Raw genomic sequence first — 19,553 nt, 5'->3', positions numbered from 1 at the left:
GGCCAAACATTAAATTCTATAGCTCCAAGTCCAGTAGTCAGGGCAAGTTGTAGTGAGATGAGTTCAAAGAACTTTAGTAGTCCTGTCCCTGAGGCCTCTGTGATTGCAGTCTAAATGGCCTCTCCCCTGGGCTGGCTCTGCTCAATGTCTCCAGTTTTTCTCACATTTCTGGCATTTCCAACTTCTGAGAGGTCTCCAATGCACAAATCATCAATTTCACTCTAACAGATTTACACAACACTCTCTCACTGGCTCCTGGCAGAGACTGTGACCCTATCACACATTTTCACCTGGCTTCTAAGGCCTTCTGCAATCTGGGTGAAAGTTTCCATGACACCATAACTCTTGCATTCTGCATTTCTGAAAAACTAGTATCATACAGATGATGGCAAGATCTATCACTAGCTTGAACAGTAGCCTGGCCCCTTTGGATCATGGTTGCAGCAGCCTCTGTGTACCTGGAATGTCTGTACTCAAGGAAACACTACCCTAAGTGGCCTAAAATTAGCAGTGTCACTCTCCTCAAAGTCTTTCAAAGCAGTTTACCCTTTTACATCTTTGCACTGTGGCATGGGGCTTGACCATTTCCTAAGATGCCCTAAAGGAATCTTCTTACTGTCTTGAGGTGAAGTACCTAGTTTCTTTTTAATGCTAACCTTCTTAGCAATCATGTTCTCCTTAGCCCCAACTTTTCAAGTGGTTCTTTTTCACATTTTTCAGCTCTAATTTTGGTTCTTGATTTTTTACTATGACTGTCTGAAGAAGCTAGAAATTCTCATGACACAGCTTGAACAATGGGCTGCCTTGAAACCTCCTGCACCAAAACAATTAGTCCACTACCTTTAAATTTAGCTTCAAAAAGAGTGAGGACAAAATATAGGTAAGTTCTTAGCAAGAATGAAACAGTAATAGGCTCTAGTTCAGTTTCTAATACAGTTTTCATTTCCAGCTGAAACCTTATGAACCAGCCTTTTACTGTCTGTATTCTCATCAGGATTCTGGTCTTCTCACCTCTGACCAGGATTCCCATCAAAGTCTGCTTACAGAATTTCAGCACTTTTCCAGCCTGCATCTCCAAACTTCTGCATCTCCTGTACTTCCAAACTTCTTCCACAAACCGGTTCCACAGGCTTCTGAACCACACTGTCAGGTACAATCACAGCAATGACCCTACTTTTCTGGTACCAATTTTCTGTACTTGGCATTTTTTCTTGTTGCTCAGACAAAATATTCAATACCTGAAACTTAAAGAGAGGTTTATTTTGGCCTACAGATTTCAGGATTCAGGTCCACGGTTGGCTGGCTTCAACGAGAAATACCCTGATGGGGAAAGGGCAGATGGAGGAAAGCTAGCTACTGGCACCAGAGTGCTTTCTTCCTTTTTACTTTTTCAGTGTGGGGATTGAATTCAGGTCCTTCATACTAAGCTACATCCCCAGTACTTTTTTGAGACAAGGTGTCACTAAATTGCCTAGGCTGGGCTGGACCCTACAGTCCTCCTGAGATTATAGGTATATGCCACCACACCAAGCCAGAATGTTTTTTACAATCAAAAATTTTATATATTTTCTTCATAGACTCCCTAAAGTACTTTTCATAATGCTTTTTACATACTTATTGTACCTGGCATCATTTCAGTCAGATGATAAAATTTAAAGAATAATGTGAAGTATCTCAAGTTCCTATTGTTTAGGAAGGTAAACAGACTTAGTCAAAGAATAAAAACTGATTGCTCCCTTAACACACATTTACAGTGTGCATATCATACAATGTTGAATAGGTGTAAAAAGATACCTCAGGGCTCTTAAGAACACTGGCATGCCCCTTTAAATAACACTGACATCTAAAAGTGACGATCTAGGATATATTAATAAGTATCATTAATATGCCATTGTCACAGACAATCAAAAGACTTTTGATTTGAGGAATGTTTGATATTTTGTAGCAAAGAGTTGAAAGCTACATAAAATCCCCACTAATATTTTTTGTTTTGATATCTCTAGTTAGGAGACTTCACAACTCTATTCCATCCTTACTGTTTATTTAGGATGCTATTGACCTACTTTCAGAACACAGCTTTGTGCTGCTCTTCCAAGGTGAGCTGGGGTTTGTGCTGTGCTAACCTCGTCTCAAAGTCAGCCAGTGTCTACAGACAGTCCTCAGTGCAGAGCTATCCACAGACCTGGTCTATCATGGATGGAGGCTTTAAAAATTTTATTCTATGTTCAACCAGCTGAACTAATAAAAGTTTGTTTAGTATTTCCACATCCTTTCTACAGTATCTAATTCTACCCTTTTGTAGTTTTAAAGATTTGATGTAACAGTATCAGATGATGATGCTAATAAAAATGTTCCCAAGTCACTGATCAGGCACATTTGTTGATGATTAAACTGGGACATGAAATTCTAAAACTTAATCATTTATAGAGAAAATATCTTCATAAGGCAGGAAAGATCTAAAGTAAGAGATCTTCTGGACTCTTAGAAGCTTAAAAGTAACTGCACTAGTTGTATGGCCAAAAAATGCACATGAGAGTAGCATTAGGCCTCAAGGGTTACTTTCCAAATGTGTGCATTATTTTGTTTGCCTATTTGTTTTTGCCAGATACTATAAGTGGCATTCGGCACAGCTGCACGATGTCATCTAGGTCATACATACACTGCCAGCTCATTCACACAGACCACAAGTGACTACTACATGCTCAGAGCTCTGCAATCTGTTTAAGAAAGCTACAAAGAAAGAAAGTGAATTCTTTAAAGCCAACTTGGGATGGTACACCACCATTTTAAGTAAACAAATAGCACTGCTGATGTGGATGCCGAAGTGATAGAGCTTTAACATCTAAAGACTTAACATCAGCACTTTCTTTAACCTTATTTGACACAGTATTGAGGATGGAAAGAGAACAAGGGCAAACCTGGGATTTAAAAATTAAAAAATGAAAATAGCAACATTCTAATAGAAAAGAAATGACTTTTTTTTTTTTTTCCAGTAAATGCTATTGGGTCATTTAGGTATCCAAATAGAAAAAAAAAAAAAAAAAAAAATTAACCATGACCTCTTCCTTCAAAATATACATAAAAATCAACTCCAAGCAGAGGTTTAAACATGAAAGATAAAATAATAATGTTTTTGTTTTGTCTTGTTTTTTGGTACTGGAAGTTTGAACTCAGGGCTTCCTGCTTTGCAGGCAGGCACTGCTGCTGAGCTACACCCCCGGCCCAGTAATAATGCTCTTAAAAGAGAACATAAAATGTCCTCATGACCTTGCTGGAGGCGGACTTTTAAACAGTACACAGAGAGCACTACCCAGAATGAAAAAATGAAAAATTTGGACTTAATTAAAAATCTCTTCGTGAAGAGTTTACACATGCGGTGTGAAAAAGGCAAGCTGAGTGGGGGATAATATTTATAAGACCTATAGCTGACAAAAGATTCATCTAAAATATGTGCTGTTCTTAAAAGATCAGAAACACAATTATTATTACATTCATTCATTCTTTATTTATTTCTTGATGCTGGGAATCCAACCCAGGGCCTCATGCAGAAAAGGCACTCTCTACCACTGAGCTATAAGCTATATAAGTTATATCCCAGCTCAGGTCAAAATATTTTTAAGGCAGGTTAACCAGGCATTTTACAAGAGACTATCTAAAGTTGTGTCTGGATGTGTGCACGCGTGCGCGCGCACACACACACACACACACACACACACAAAATCAAAAGGGGCTCAGCTTTTTTTTTTTTTTTGGTACTGGGGATGGAACTCATGACCTTGTGCTTGCTAGGCAGGTACTTTGCCTCTGAGCTATATCCTCGGCCCTGGGTTCAGCTTCTTTAGCTATCAAGAATATAAAATTAAAGCCAACTCTGAGGTTACTATACATCCAACGGAACTGTTAGAATGATTAAGAAAGCACAAATGTTGACAAACGTGTGAAGCAATATACAACAATATACAGCACATACTCAGAGGAAAACTGACAACAACCAATAACTAAACATGAAAATACTATATGACCTAGCAATTCTACTGCCACATATGTAGCTAAGAGAAATGTGTACATGGTCACCTTAGTGCATTAATCGCAGTAGCTCCAAACTAAGAACAACCAAAAGTAGTAGAAAACCTTGTAGCATTTCTACGCCATGAGAATGAGTAAACTATAGCTCCACGAAACAACAGAGATGGATCTGACAAACATGTTGGGCAAAAAAAAGTACATACCACATGTTCCCCTTTAAACAAAAACAAGTTAAATCAATCTCTGGTGCTGGAGGCCAGGACAGTAATTTGCCTTGAGAGTAAAGGCAAAGCTAAGAAGGAAGGATATCGGGGGCTTTGTAATGCTATTTCTTCAGTTAACTGCTGTATTCATGATTGTGTTCATTTTGTGAAAATTCATCCAGCTGTATGCTTTATGAATATATATTACATTTTAATAAAAAGTTTACACCAGAAAATTTTAAATAGGACTTTTCCATAATGAACAACATTGATGATATTGGCAGACAAAGCTACAGTGAATGGACATGATGCAAAATACGGCTATCAGAAAAGATTAGTTACAATTCTCATTACAATAACCATACTGTGTATAATACGTAATTTTGTATGTTTGTATTTCAATTTCATTTAGTTACTTTTAATCTCAAATTAAAATGCACTGTTGATTTGATTTTATTCACCTGAGATGAAGAAAGCCTAAAAACAAACCAACCCCACATCTAAATACGTATCAAGCAGTAATTATCATCACACTGGTGAACATATTCTTCAGACAACAGTAGTCTGTGCCAGTGAAGCAATTTCTAAACCAGTGTGATCAACATTTAAATAAAAAGAACTGTCTAGGGCTACATAAATTTCAAAATAAGCTTTTAAAATATTAATGAGTAGTGGATTACAGGATAGTGTCCTTATATCGTGACTAGAGTCATAAATACACAAGGCCACAAAAATGTGTACTAAATGGATTTATACAGCCTTTCGTGGGTAAGCACTTCTAGTCTGGTTCAGATTTCTCTAACCAAATGACACAAAGAAAAGTACTGAAGGGCCTGAAACTGAATTTAAATGGGCACAGATGGCATGTTTATAACACCCCCACAATATGCTGAGTGTTCTCTATAAAAACAACTAGACAGAGCCCCTGCCTCTAGGGGACTTAAAATCTAAAAGTAGATGAGGCAGCTTAATTCAAAGAAAGTAAACAAATGAAAGGAAATAAAGACTGGAATGTAAGGGAAGAGGCCTGCTTTAGTCTGGCTCCCTGAGGGCTAATACTCCAATCTGAACCTTGGAAAATGAACGCTAACAAGAGTGCTGCCTTATTTACCACAAGCTCAATATGACACTATGAAGTAAGTATTTCCTTAAAAAAATTATGCTGACCACACTGGAAATGCTTTGTTGCTTTCTAGCTTCAACAGTCAGAAGATCTAAGCCTCCATAATAATACGATTTATATTCTACTAGGTGTATCCAAAGGTCATTACAAAAACAGCCCATGCATTGAGGCTGATTTATGGTTCCAAATTTAAATTACTACAAAGCATATAAAGGAATTATTTTTAAAATCCTTGCTCAATCTGCAATTAATTAATATGACAACCATTTTTACCTCAGAATCCCTAAAATGAGACAGTGATTTTTTTTCTGGATTATATATTTTGTATCGTCTCTGAAAGGATATATGAGCCATAGTTGGTTTGTCTGTAAATAAACATTTCATAGCCTTACAATTTAAGCTCTGATCTTTTTTTTTTTTCCAGGCAAACTGTTTTCTTTGATAAGCTCTGATGTTTTTATCCAGTTGTCTAGAGCTCTTTCAATAGAGAGGTCAAATAATCATTAGAAATGTCTAGAAACAAGTTTTTTAAGCCTTGAACTAAAATACATCTTGATTTTAAACTACATAAATTCCTGCTGGAAGACTTCAAAAATGCTGACAATATCTAATTAATTAAGTTACAGGAACCAAAGACACTTCAACAAGCTAGTTTAACTACTTCACTGTCTTTTTGAAACAGGTGTCTCTGGCAAATTCTACTTATCTAAATCCTAATAATGTGGCCAAATTCTATGAAAAAGGAAGACCAAAAAAGTAACACACCTGTTGACTGTGTCACATCACAATAATATTTACTGCCTCTGGACTAGACTATAGAGGCTGTAATTCAGAATAAAATCTGAGGTCAGGACTAAGCACACTGTCCAGGGCATCACCTCTGCAGCCACCTTCCCAGTGACCTTTGCTGCAGTCCTAATGACTCAATTTCCCAGCAGGCTATCTTGCCTTTAAATTCCAATGTAGCTTCCTTTTAAACACAGGACTCTCAATATCTTTGCTGTATACAGATTTCTATCAGAAGAATTACATTTAAAAAATCTATTTTTGACAAATCCAAGATAGCTAAGTAAAAGCCGCATTTGAATGTAGTTTATCAAATCTTACAGAAAAAAGGCACTTAATCATTCCTGTAATCCAAAGTCTAAACCTCAGAATCATCACCTGACTCCTTCCCTTCCTGTCCCACTTCATCCTCTCACCAAACCATTCAGATTCTTCTATCTGAATCCTTTCCCCTATAAAGGTCACGGAAGTGGCCTCATGGAGGGCAGCTGAATCTTAAGGGTTGAAGAGTCTGAGAAGAGCCAGAGCAGCCAGAGCTATAACAGAACAAGAAGCCAGGTAAGACCCTAGTTAAGCAACTGGGATCAGAATAGACAACTGATGGAGTCCAAAGAGACTGCCTAGATCAGCAAGCCTTTGAGAGTTGACTTGAAATGCAACTAAGGTCAGACCAATCAGAAGCCCAAGTAGAACAAATACCCTGTAATTTCTTTCACTTACCATCACCCTGGCTCGGATCCTCCTTAGATTTCATATGAGTAATGTCTTAACTGATCTGATAGTGTCCTATTTCTCCACCTAACACACTGCTGCCAAAATCATCTAGAGTACAACATAAAACCTTTTCAACGTTTTTTGTTCACCTTAAAGCAAGACTTAGAAATCCCTAAGAAGAGATTTATTAGATCTTCCAGGAACTGATTCTCATTTAGCAGGTTTATCTGAAACCACATTCCCTCATGCTTTCTGAACCATCCACAGTGACTTTTAAATCCATAAAATGCTATCTTGTCTTTTTAAAAATGGTTTCCTTGTAGGTACAAGATTCTTAATCACCTCCCCTTCTCTCCGTCTGTCTGTCTGTCTTCCCCGCCCCTTCTCTCCCCTGTGTCTTATCTGAAAAATTATTTCATTAGGGATATTTCCCTTTACTCCCTCAATGGGTCCATTACATTCCCTGAGAATAGTTTGTTTTTCTTACCATGACATTCACCAAAATTATAACTAGAGAGCAATATTGAGTTCTATGAGGAAAAGGATGCATACCTAGCATTATGATTAAGAATGTTGCTTACTAAAAAATCTTCAATGGCACCCTGCCAAGCTTCTGCATTACGTATTCATCCTCAGCATGGGCCTTCCAAGTTCTTCAAGTGTTATGGCTTACTATTCCTTGAACACTTCCCAAAAGCAGGATTATCTCCTCCTTTTCAAATAAACCATTCCCAGTGTCTTTGTTTCTATAGCTTTCTTTATAAATCTGGCTTCCCTAAATGTTTCAAATGCTACCTATGCTTCCGAGCTTATATTCATTTCTATTTCTCCACAGAAGATTTCTTCCAAATTAATGTGTTGTCTTCCACCTCTGGCCTCCTTCCTTTGCAGATATGTTGTAATTTCCTTGTAGTGTGTGTCAGTCACTTTCTCATCGCTGAGATATAACACCTGACATTTGCAACTTAAAGGAGAGGTTTACTTCGGCTCACAATTTCAAAGATCTCAGTCTACACATGATCAAGCAGCTCCAAGTGAAAAATGCTGTTGGAAAAAAGCTACTCAATCATGGTAGTTATGAAGCAGAGTGAAAAGGGAGAGAAAGAGAGATACATACTCCAAGTACATCCCCAGTGACCCAACTCTTACAGCTAGGCCTCACCTTTAATTATTCAATTATGAACTCATTAGTGGATAATCCACTGATGACTGCACGTCCCCATGATTTAATCACATTCCAAAAGCCCCACCTCTGAACACATGAGACCTCTGAAAGACATTCTAGATCTAAACTATAATGTGGACTTTCTTAAGTCCATCTATTTGTTATAGCACTTTTCTTCTTACTAATTTAAACTTTCTTAATGGTCATATCTTACCTTTCTACATATTTCCCTGTTTCATTTACTATATGTCTTGGATCAGCAGGTGTTCTATTAATGTATTATTAATTTGAATCTTAGAAATCTATTACATATAAGGCAGCTATGCGAGGCAGTTGTCAAAATGTAGATAAAACACTCTTTGAAAGACAAAAGACATATGAAATAGATGGAAACTAAATGGAATTACAGAAGTGTTATATTACCAGTATATAATATGTATCTTATTTGCTTCATAATTGCTTTTTTAATGAAAGACTAAGACTTATTAGCACTATGATATACATTAAAATACCAACATGTCTTCAATTCTGACATCCCAAATAAAATGTACCCTCAAGTATCATATAGCTGCAGAGCACAGTGTCAGTGCTCAATGTTTACTTTTGTGATCAATTTGCTTTCTCCTGACTCAAAACAAACAAATAAATAACGTATCATAGGTTTGTGTAAAATTATAAAAGGGAGAGGAAGTCAGTGGCAAAACGGTTGCCTAGCACGCCCATGCCCAAGGCCCGGGGTTCGATTCCTAGCACTAGAGAAAGATATGGTGTGGGGAGAGGGGGCTAATGAGTATGACTATATGTAACACATAAAACACACACACACCTGTAGATGAACATCACATACATCCACACACCATAGGATTTATTAACTTCAACTCAGTAAATCTCCAGATGGGAAAAATAAGGACTGAATTTCTCAGCCGCGGTCACAAAAGTACAGTTAAGACAAAGATTCGGACCATCTGACTTCCGCTCCAGCACTCTTCCCCACACCACTCAATATTCACCTCAAGACAGTGATAACTAGAGCATGTTATCCTCAACAATACTCCTGTCCCGAAAGGTGGCCATTCTACACTTTTATCCATGCTCAGGAGAAACAAGAGTGAAGGAACGAAAAGAAACTCCTTTTACCTTTCCCAGAAGTCTTACATCTCATCAAAGATTAGAAATGAGCACTGCTTTGTAAGCTTTGAGGAGAGTGTTTGTGTTCAAAGAGAAAAACGGTAAATTACATACAGCTTCAAAAATGCATCATAGAATTTTGACACACAATGGAACTTGCTACATAGAACATTGTGAATGCTACATTACCAAAAGTTACCCCTTACTTCACAGTAACCAAAAAAAGATGCTGCGTGAGGAAAAAGAAAACCGAGCTATGTGACTCTTGAAACATATATAAAACACAAACATACCTACCAACACCTGCCAAACAGTTGTTATTAAATGCTACATCTTATAGCTCTATCTTTAATAACTGGCATACGGTAGGTACTTCAGTGTTTGCTTAAAACATCTCTATATCAACAGTGGTCCTCTTGAATACTGTGGTGAAACACTGATGACTATAAAATACTGCGGCTTATAGGAGAAAACCATAAATACCAAACAGAAATGCCTTCAGTGTACAAATATTTTGTATATGTGTGAATCGCTATTTGTCTATGTGCACTTGTATATTCGTTCTTTTTCTCATTAAAATACATTTATATGTACATATACATGTCATTGCCACATTTTTTGGCAACATTATTTTACCACAAGATTTTATGCTGTGGATCAGTGATTTGCAGACTTTCCTTATACCAACATATAATAAGACAAAGAACTTGTATCATGACGTAGTATGTACACTTACAGTTCCCTAGAGCGATCCAACTGTACTACTCCCAAACTCTGGGCCACTTGGAGTGACAATAGATTATTATTTGAAGAAGTTCAAGAAGAAGGGACCCATTCTCCAGCTCCTTTGAAAAGACTTTCCAAATCTGAAGGAGCCTTGGAATCTAAAGCAATATGAACAGGACCATGTGACTAGAGAGCAGCTGGTGAAACTCGCAGGAAGCCGAAAGACGGGAAACTGCAGAGTCCAGTGGTGGCATTAGCAGCACCGGACTATGCTTCTGAAGAAGGCAGCTTTCTCCTCCCTAACTAAGCACAACTCCTGAACGTGGCAGCCTTTTATTACTGTCTCATGTGTGAAAATGATCCTTCACACAGCCATTCCAGAACTGAATTACGTTAGCTTCTCAGAGGCTATTAAAAGAATAAAAGAGGCCAAAAATAGAACCAGTCTTGCCTTCTTGGAGACACGTGTTCTGAGGTGGCCTGAGGACCCTTGCAGTTCCCAAACTGCAAATCTGGGTCATATTACATATTCTTTTATCACTTATTCCAGCAATTTACATGAATGAGAGGAGACAGGACATGTATCTCAACACCTGTTTTTAATAACGTTGGGTCAGTTCATTCACTATTTTTCTAAAAATGGGAGAGGAGGCCTAATATATTAGTACACACCCACTAACTCAGTCTGTTTTATCATTTTGACTAGTAGCATTCAATAAATAAATAAAGGGCCCCTACGTTCTTTGTATGTAATTTAGGAAACTACAGGAATACGGATGTTACTCTGCTTTACTGGAGGCAATCCCATATCCTTTTGGTTTTCATATATGCGTGGCTTCCTAAAATAGAAATAGTTTTATTTGGCTCTATGCTATTTATTTCCACGGAAAAGGAGTCAAAACTTTTAGACTATAACAGGTTACCTTGTCTTTGTACACCTTTCTTGTAATGTAGAAAGAAAAGTACATATGAGAGCAAAGGAAAGCCTGAGCTTAATTTCAAAGTTTAAAAGCAAAAAAATTCACATTATGGCTTATTAGAGAAAGAACATATCCTTTCACCTCAAGGTAAACCATTTTTAAAGTTACATCCTTCTTTAGTAAAAAAAAACTAGAGTCTTGGATTCAACGTAAATTGAATGGTTTACTATTCAAAGCCACTACAGGAACTAAACAAATGTGTCAACTCATAAACAGTTGCGTCAGATGAAAATTCCACAATTCAGTGACGCTTTTGACACATTTATGAACTACAACCAATTTTTCTAAGTCCTTGGGGGAGAAAAAATTAACGATGATTAACAAGACAAAGTTGACTTCCGGGAGAACATGGCGGACAGATAACAGCAACTACCGGAGGCTCTCTGAAAAACTAGGCTGAGAAGCCAGGTATGGTGCGGACTAAAGAGACATAAGCAGGTGGAGTTATGCTCTGCTGACTCAGGAACGAACTCGGCTGAGAGAAACCAACTTGGAATGCAGTCCTGGTGCTAAAACAGGAACAGAAAAGTCTCGCTGCTGAGGCTGGACCCTGCGCCATTGGAAGCCACGATTTGGGTTTCCCGCCGCCTGGCGGCTGGCTGCCTCTACATCGGCTCGGCAAGGAGAGAGACGCGCGGAAGCTCTGAGAACGGGAGTCTGCGAACGGAGTCGAAAACAGGACGGGCAGGGAGGCATGTTCTGACTTGTGGCGAGGTGAGTGAGAGAAACTGACACTCCCCCACAGTTTGACTCCAGCAGACTTTCTGGGCCCGAGCAGTCCTGCGGGAGCAGGGCGCAGTGGCGACTCCAGCCACACATTCCCCCTCGGGCGGGATTGGTGAAAAGTGCCTGGCCTGCGTGACGCTGCCGGCGGACCCCATAGGCTGGCCCAACCCAGATCCCAGAGCCTGACGGAGGAGTCCAGGAGGGGCGGGCCCCCGCGTAGGCTGCCTGGTGCGCAGCAGTGAGTGGGAACACCTAACCGGCGCAATTCGATCAGGCTGTGGCTGACAGGGAGAGAAGCTGGGCCTCTCATATAAGCTTGCATATATAAGGAACAGAGAATATGGGAAGAGGCAGCAACAAGAAAGGCTCCTCGGCCCCCAATTCTGAGAAACAGGCAATAGCGGACACCGCACCAATACACATAAAGCACCATATAGAGAGCCTCATAGACCAATTCAGGAATGAAGTTATCAATGACCTGAAGCTAGAAGTATGCAAAATAGTTAGAGAAATGCTAAGCCCCACCCAAGAAAAAACAGATGGTGGAATGGAAGAACAGAAAAAGAGGGGAGAATTGTTTGATGGAGAAAACAGGGAAAGCATAGAATACGTGAAGCAGGTTCAAAGGGACTACCAAGAAACTAAGAAGTCTATCGAAGACTGGCATAACAGCTTGAAAGAAACTAAGGACAGACTATCTGAACTGGAGGGCAGAATTGTAATATGGGAGAATGAAATGAAAAACTTCTTAAAAATAACAAAGAAACAAACAGCAATAATACAAAGACAAGAAGATGATAAGAGGATCCATAACTTAAGGATTAAGAACATAAAAGAAGAAGTAGGGACACAAACAAATGAACTACAAAAGCTACTCACAGAAATAATCCAGGAGAATTTTCCTAATTTAGCAAAAGGTAAAGATACTCAGATGTATGAGGCATACAGGACCCCCGCTACCTACAACCCAAACAGAGCAACACCCAGGCATATAATAATAAAAATTCCAGAAATTCAATACAAGAACAGAATATTAAAAGCTGTCAGAGACAAGAAACAGACCACTTACAAGGGAGCACCCATCAGAATTACAGCAGATTTCTCTGCACAAACCATCAAATCACGAAGAGCATGGGGGGAAATAATTCAAGCTTTGAAAGATAATAATCTCCAGCCAAGATTGAGATATCCTGCACAACTGTCCCTGGAAATTGATGGAAAAACAAGGTGCTTCCAGGATAAAGAGGAACTGGGGGAATTTGCAACCACCAATTCAACTCTACAGAGAGTATTGCAGGATATTCTAAAAAAAGAAAAATACAAAGAATCCAGAAATAGTGGAGGCCACGACTAATGGAGCAGAGAACAAAGTGAAGAAGACAAACTGACAGCTACTGACAGAATAAGAGCTCAACAGAAATGAGGCAGAAAAGATTGGATGATAGGAACAGCTATTTTGGAGAAAATGACATCTTAATAGGTAATACTGATTTAGTATCATCTTGTTTTGAAGTCTCATCTAGCTTTTGTCCTTCTGTCTCCAATGGTCTAAATAGGTTGTATCTTACTGGATTTTATTATGTACGATAGTATAAGCAAAAACCTTTTAAAGACAAGGAGATTATCCAGAAACCATTATTCATTTTCTGTTAGTCGGTTCTAAATACTCTGTAATGCTGTCATTCTCTTAAATGGTTTTACATTGTTTTGATATACTTAATGCTACAGTATATGAAGTTGTACTCAAGGATTTCAAGGAAAGAGACAATATGGTAACTACTTTTAGGTCAGGATTATCTGGTGGTGAAACGCTATTCTGCTTAAATGGTTATGTTTTGATCTGTGCTGTTTCGTTGTTATGCCCTCTTTTATCTCAATCTCCATTCCATTATTTACTTTTTTAATACTTTTTTAAAATTTTTATCCTTTTAATTAAAGGAAAAAAAATAGCAGGATATATTATAGTAACCCACTTTGACTTTCCATTACCTCGATTTAAAGCCCTGTATTACTCTCACCATCTGGTTTTTAACTGATGTTCCCCTATTCTGTTTTGCTGGATAGTATCAGGTTCGAAAATTTAGGCATCAGCTGTGAAGATAATGAGATTCATTATAACGCCCATTCTCGTTGACTTTTATCTACTTTTGAAGACCTACAATGTCTCCAATGGTTTGGCTTTGTCGGTTTTGTTCTTTACTGTTTTGTTCAATTGTATTATAACTAATGGTATAGGCAATTCTATTAGAGATAGCGGGAGGCATTATGGTAACCATTGTTGATCACCTTGTATTATGTTTTCACATTATCTATTATGTCCACCCTTTTGACTTGACCGATTCTGTTCTGTTATGTCACATTTGGTTTTACTCTCTTCCAAAAAAGTAATAAGAACCGTGAGAGCAATGAAACCCAAAATGTGTAATAGTCATTGTACAAAAGAGAGGAAAAGAAAGTGCTCTAAACTATATAACTGCATGTATATTTAAGTGTATAAGATAGAATATGATATCACAGAGTTTTATTGGATCATTGAACAGAACTGTTTGCAGTATCATTGATGGAATGTCCACTTTACAAGCTTTAATTTTGTGACTTGAACAATTATTTCTAAGATGACAGTATGTAATCCATTAACTTGTGATTTCCTACTGTTCATTTTTTTTCTGCAAATCTGTATAACTTGTACCCTTTCTTTGCTTTTTTTTTCTTTTCTCCTTAAATAAAATTTAAATAAAATAAAAAAAAAAAAAGAAAAGTATGAAGACAAAGTTATATTACTCATTAACAATGTTAAATGATCTAGCATCATTACTCTGGGGTAGACACGACAATGTATAATCAACACACTGAGCCAGACATCAGTAAAAATGATTAAATATGCCAACGTCTTAATTATGATACCCATCTTACATGTATATTGGACATTTCAGCTTAGATAGCACTTATATCAATAAAATCATTTGACTCTCAGCTTAAACACAACAAATAAAAATATAAGTCCATGTGTATAGGAGAAGCTATATAATGAAATAATATCTGGAGCCAACTTCCTGAGTAATATTAACATCTCCACCCCCTCAGTTTCATTGTCTGTAAAATGGGAATAACACTTTCTATATCTTTGTGCAACTAAGGATTAAACAGATTAATACATTTCCATTACCAATAGACACCAGATAACATTAGACACATTCTGGCTGTTACCAACAACATCACTGTATGGCATGAAAACAGCAAGCAGTTAAGTCACAGAGCCAGAAACAAAAACTACACCTTCTTCTTCCAGGTGATGTTGCAGGTACAGAGGAATAGGTTTGTTTTGTTAAATATTCTGTTTTCTAGACTAAGAAGTCTCCAAATAAAAAATTCAGCAACTCAACGTATTTAAAAATCTTATTTAATCTATGTCCATATATATTTATACTGATTATAAAAAATAAATGCTCCATTTTGGGGACAGTACTGTACACTAAGGAATAGTTCTATATTTGTTCTCTATTGCTATATTTGGAAAACAAAAGTCTTTTGTTTCACTTTTCAAAAGAGACAAAAAAGGCACAGGCCTATCTTATCATATGCTAGAACGATGATCATTAGCTCAAATTCTTTATGATAATAAATCTACATAAAAAGAATAGGACGGTGACCACTTCATTAGGTTTTTTCTTCTTGTAATACATTCAGCATTGTGATGTAACACTTGCAATTTTAAAAATGATTTCTAAAAACAAAATGTATCAAGGACTGAAAATCGTATTGGTAGAAAAAGCACTCAGAAATTAATTCTAGAATATAATAGAAATCCAACATTTTCCCATCAGTGATTTAGGTGACTGCAATAACATCTCTCACTGTGTCTAAAAAAAGGTCATGGGTGTGTAAATTTATGAGCTGACATGCAAAACTGGCACAGGATGTCTAAATCGGAGTGTTAAATCATTTAGTACACTCTAGTACAGAAACATTTTAAGCACTGATTTTCTTACACTTTGTCTATACATACAATTTCAATTCAGCTATTTTTATTTTTCTCATATGAAGAAATGTGAGGTTGTGAACTTCATTCTCAAATATGCCAACTCGCTTCTTAGGAAATTAACTTAGGGCAAAGCAGCTCTCCACTCCAGACCTTAGGCTCCTTCTCTGAACAGGACCTCACGAGGGCATTGACCGTTCCTCTCCTCCTTTACTCCCAGCCCATCTGAAGGATTAAACATCTTCCCATCTCAAGTCATGGAGACATGGTAAATGGAAACAGGGGCAGTGACATCACCAGGCCGACATTTCTGATACACTGCCCTGAAAGGTGTTGTCCCCTTAACACCCCCATTACTCCACTGCAAACTTCTCAGAGGTCCCACAGCTCCAAGACCTGCCACTTTAGGCACAGGAAAATTACATCCCAATGACCTGACAGTTATCTGACAGCATTACTTTAATACACTTAAAACAGAAGCCCAAAGTTGGCCTACATCTTCATTTGTTGAAACAGGCAAAATTCAACAAAGACTTTATATACTGAAGACATCAAAAAGAGCTTTTATGACTGTTTTCTTGGCAGACTGTGTATCTGACTTGAATTGGCTTCTAGCCAAGAAGGTTGATAAAAGAGGAAAACCAGAGAAGTAATCAAAATAAACCATCTTTAAGGTAAAAGAAAATAGTCTGAATGTAATTAATGTGATCTGTGTAAGTCAACTTGCCTGATATCAGAAAAGGGAAGCCAAAATTAAACACATGTGTGTAAAGGTGATCCCCAATTTCTCCTCCAAAATACTAATCTGTCACACGTTCGATATCAGTTTTAAATGTGCTATACCTATATTGGACAACTGTGTTATAATAACCAATAACTATTTTAAAAGATCTGGACATATACTATATTATAAATATAAAAATAAAACATACTGGCTCAGCATGGTGACTAACAATCATAAGCAAGGTATTTACAAATGAGTGTTCATCCTTCTCTGAATGTCCACTTCCTGTGGATGAACTCCACAGCATTTAAGAGCTACTGTATATCCAAAGTTATCTTAAATGGTGAAGAATAAACATGACCTACGGATTTAGTATTTGTACTGAAAAGAAAGAAAAAAAATTGGCTGTCTAAAAGTTGCTGTCCTCTGTACAAAAGATGCAAACAGCGGTAAGTCAGAAATATAGGTCTATCAAAGATCTAACTCTGTTGTACTGACTCTTGATTAAACAGTTGATTAAAAAATTTTTTGGTACACATGGATTTCTTCTATAATCAATTACAAAACATACTGTCCATTGTTGGCTTAACCTGATACTGTTTCCAATGTGGAGGAGAACTCTAAAATCTAAAACTTAGGTCAACAACAAAACCAATAGCTCACTAAGAAATAAAAATGATGAAAAAGAAATCCCAAATTCCCAACTTTGTAAGATGTTTACCTTCGAAATGGTTTAAATAAATAATGTAAAGGGAAGAAAATTCCTTGCACGAGTTGGGAATGCATATTTGTTGAATGAATACATACATATCTTCTTCCTTCTACACCTATGTGTCGAAGCATCAAAACAGTTTAATTTGTGGCCATTTCTTTTGTGTCTTGAACTTTACATATAAGTTTATTATGAGGGGGTAAAAAAACAAACCTATTTGGCCTGACTCACCATGAATCACAGCCAAGAGATCATCTTGTGTATCTGCAACTATGTTTTCACTACAGCTATGTGACCTGAAGTGGCAGCAGCCGAGGCACCAAAATAGAAGGGGCAGAAGCCTTCTGCTGGTTTCTCAGTCCCAAATGGTCTTTTCCAGCCCATTCTGGCAACTGAGCAAGAGCCAACCTCAGAGCGCTGACAGAACCACCCCGACAGCTCCGAGGGGAAAGGCTGAAGGCCCACCACACCTTTCTCGCCCTCCTGGGCAGCCCAGGGAAGCACGAATATTAAAGAGGACAGGCTCCTGGAGCATCCTGGTGAAATCTGAGCATGACAAGGGTCAAAATCAGACCGATGCAGGGCAAACCCCGCCGTGACTGGGAAGCAGAGATTTCGGGAAGGTCTGGATCCGGAGGAGGTCGTTCTCCCCGGATCAGGGCGCAGCGCCGGAGAGATAGCGCAGCGGCCCGGGTCTCCACGCACCCCTCCGCCCGGACCTGCCCGGCTTCCACTCACCTGTCTGCCGCCCGCGGGCCGGGCCGGTGTCCCTGTCCCTGCCCAGCCCACCCTCCCATCCGTGCCCTCCGCGCTCACCTCCCAGCGTCCACGGCCCGGCCGGCACGGGTAAGGGGTTGACGCCCGCCCCGCCGCCCGGGCCCGGCCCCGGCCCCGGCCCCACACTCACTTTCTGAATCCGTTTCAGCGCCATGGGTCAGGCAGGGCGGCGGCTGCGAGGCTGGGGGCGCGGGTCGTCGCGGGCTCGGCTTGCGGCTGCTCGGCGGGCTCAGCTCGGTGGGTGCCGGCTCGCCGCTCCCTGACTCGCTCCCTGACTCGCTCCGGGCGCCGCTGCCTTCGCTCCGAGTGCGCCCGAGCGCGAGGGTGCGCGGCTGTGCGGGCGGGGACGCCGGCGAGACTCTTTTGTTTCCGCTTTTGCTTCTGGAAAGGAGCCTGCGCCCTCCCCGCCGCGCCCCGCCCCGCCTGGCACACTGGGAAGTGTAGTTCAGCCGGCCGGTGCCCGGAGGCTGGCGGAAGCTCCTGCTGACCTCCGCCGGGCGGCTGGGGTACGAGCAGCCGGGCGTGCAGATGGATCCTGCGGCTTGAGTTGCTGAGACGGGCTGCGCATGGCTTCAGGGGGGATAACAGATGAGCTCCCGGCGCATTTAAAGCCGTTTCTGAATTTTCGGTTATTCTTTATCCATTAGGGACTACAGTTTCTCTTATTTTTACCTTTAGACATTTCATTGTTTTAAATGCATAATTGCTTCGATTTTCCACATTTCCACACATGCATGGATTCGTTCATGCCCTTTATGACTCCGTAGTTCTTATTTCAAAGCGAAAAAGCGCCTCCTCTGTCCAGTGAACATTATGCATCATCTGCTCCTCCTTAGAACTCTGAATTCCTAGCTTCGCTCTCACCAGCTCCTACCCTGCCTTTGGCATTGCCTTCCTTCGACAATAGTCTGAGCACTCTTCCCACTCCTCTGATTCCTATAAATCTGTGTGCTCATTAAAAGGCAGTTTTCTACCTGCGGCATCGGCAGAAGCTCTAAGGTCACAGCTGAGGTTCTGATTACTAAATTCAACCGACTGTATCCTCCGCAATGTTTTTGAACTGTTGGGTTGGGGGAGGGGGCAACATGTTGTGTTTCACGATGCCCACTGCTTGTGGAATCCGGATGCACCGCCCTGCACGCTGCACCACGGCACAGTGGCACCAAGCGGGTGGGTCTTCCACTTCTCTGACTCTTGCTTCTCTTCACTAGATCTTTTCAAACACCAGAGTGGCCCTGAATTCCAGTTGACCTCTAGGAGACAGACTTCATACTCTCCCAGGCCCTGAAACTTGGGGCCCAGTAGGTCAAAGAGCACGGCTTTTCTAGAACACCCCTAGTTCTGCTCTCTGTGCATCCGGTCACCTTCCTTCCTCTTTCCAGTTCCCCTATAGGGTCTTTTATACCTGACTGGGGCTTGTCGCAGCCCTCGCTCCATTCTTCCAGCAACTACTTCTATTGCTAAAGGGCCAAACCTTTTTAGTGCTATCTGTTCTCAAAGAAACGAGTCTCATTGTAATTCATCTTTTTATTCTAGGCTATAAATTGTTAGCTAATGAATACACCGTGACTACTCTTACGCAAGGTCACAATCCATGGCCCAACTGGCTGTGGAAAGTTTGGGGTTTTGTTTTGTGCTTGGAATGGAACCCAGGGCCTCATGCATGCGAAGCCCAGACCCTATTGCCAGGCTGCATCCACAGTCTAAAGTGGGAAGTTTGGGAAGTACTTTTGGATCAAGGAAGTTCTGTTTGCATCAGCAAAGACACACTGCAAATGGATGTT

The 19,553-nt window shown here is 39.7% G+C and overlaps 1 protein-coding gene across 1 annotated transcript in view; it reads right to left on the bottom strand.

The window, feature by feature from the left end:
- The window catches only part of Ube2d1 (ubiquitin conjugating enzyme E2 D1), a 42,832-nt gene extending 24,683 nt beyond the window's left edge, over positions 1 to 18,149 (bottom strand). The window contains exon 1 of the mRNA XM_063239522.1: positions 17,900 to 18,149. Coding sequence (XP_063095592.1) covers positions 17,900 to 17,923 — 24 coding nt within the window. The 5' untranslated portion in view covers positions 17,924 to 18,149. The remainder of the gene's footprint in view (positions 1 to 17,899) is intronic.
- Between the last annotated feature and the right edge of the window lie 1,404 nt (positions 18,150 to 19,553).

Source organism: Cavia porcellus, unplaced genomic scaffold (assembly GCF_034190915.1).
Source record: "Cavia porcellus strain 051 isolate PalLab524CR breed Dunkin Hartley unplaced genomic scaffold, mCavPor4.1 scaffold_28, whole genome shotgun sequence".
Taxonomy (NCBI): Eukaryota; Metazoa; Chordata; class Mammalia; order Rodentia; family Caviidae; genus Cavia; species Cavia porcellus.
Note: the sequence above shows the minus strand (reverse complement) of the source record. Positions and strands in the feature narration are given on the sequence as shown.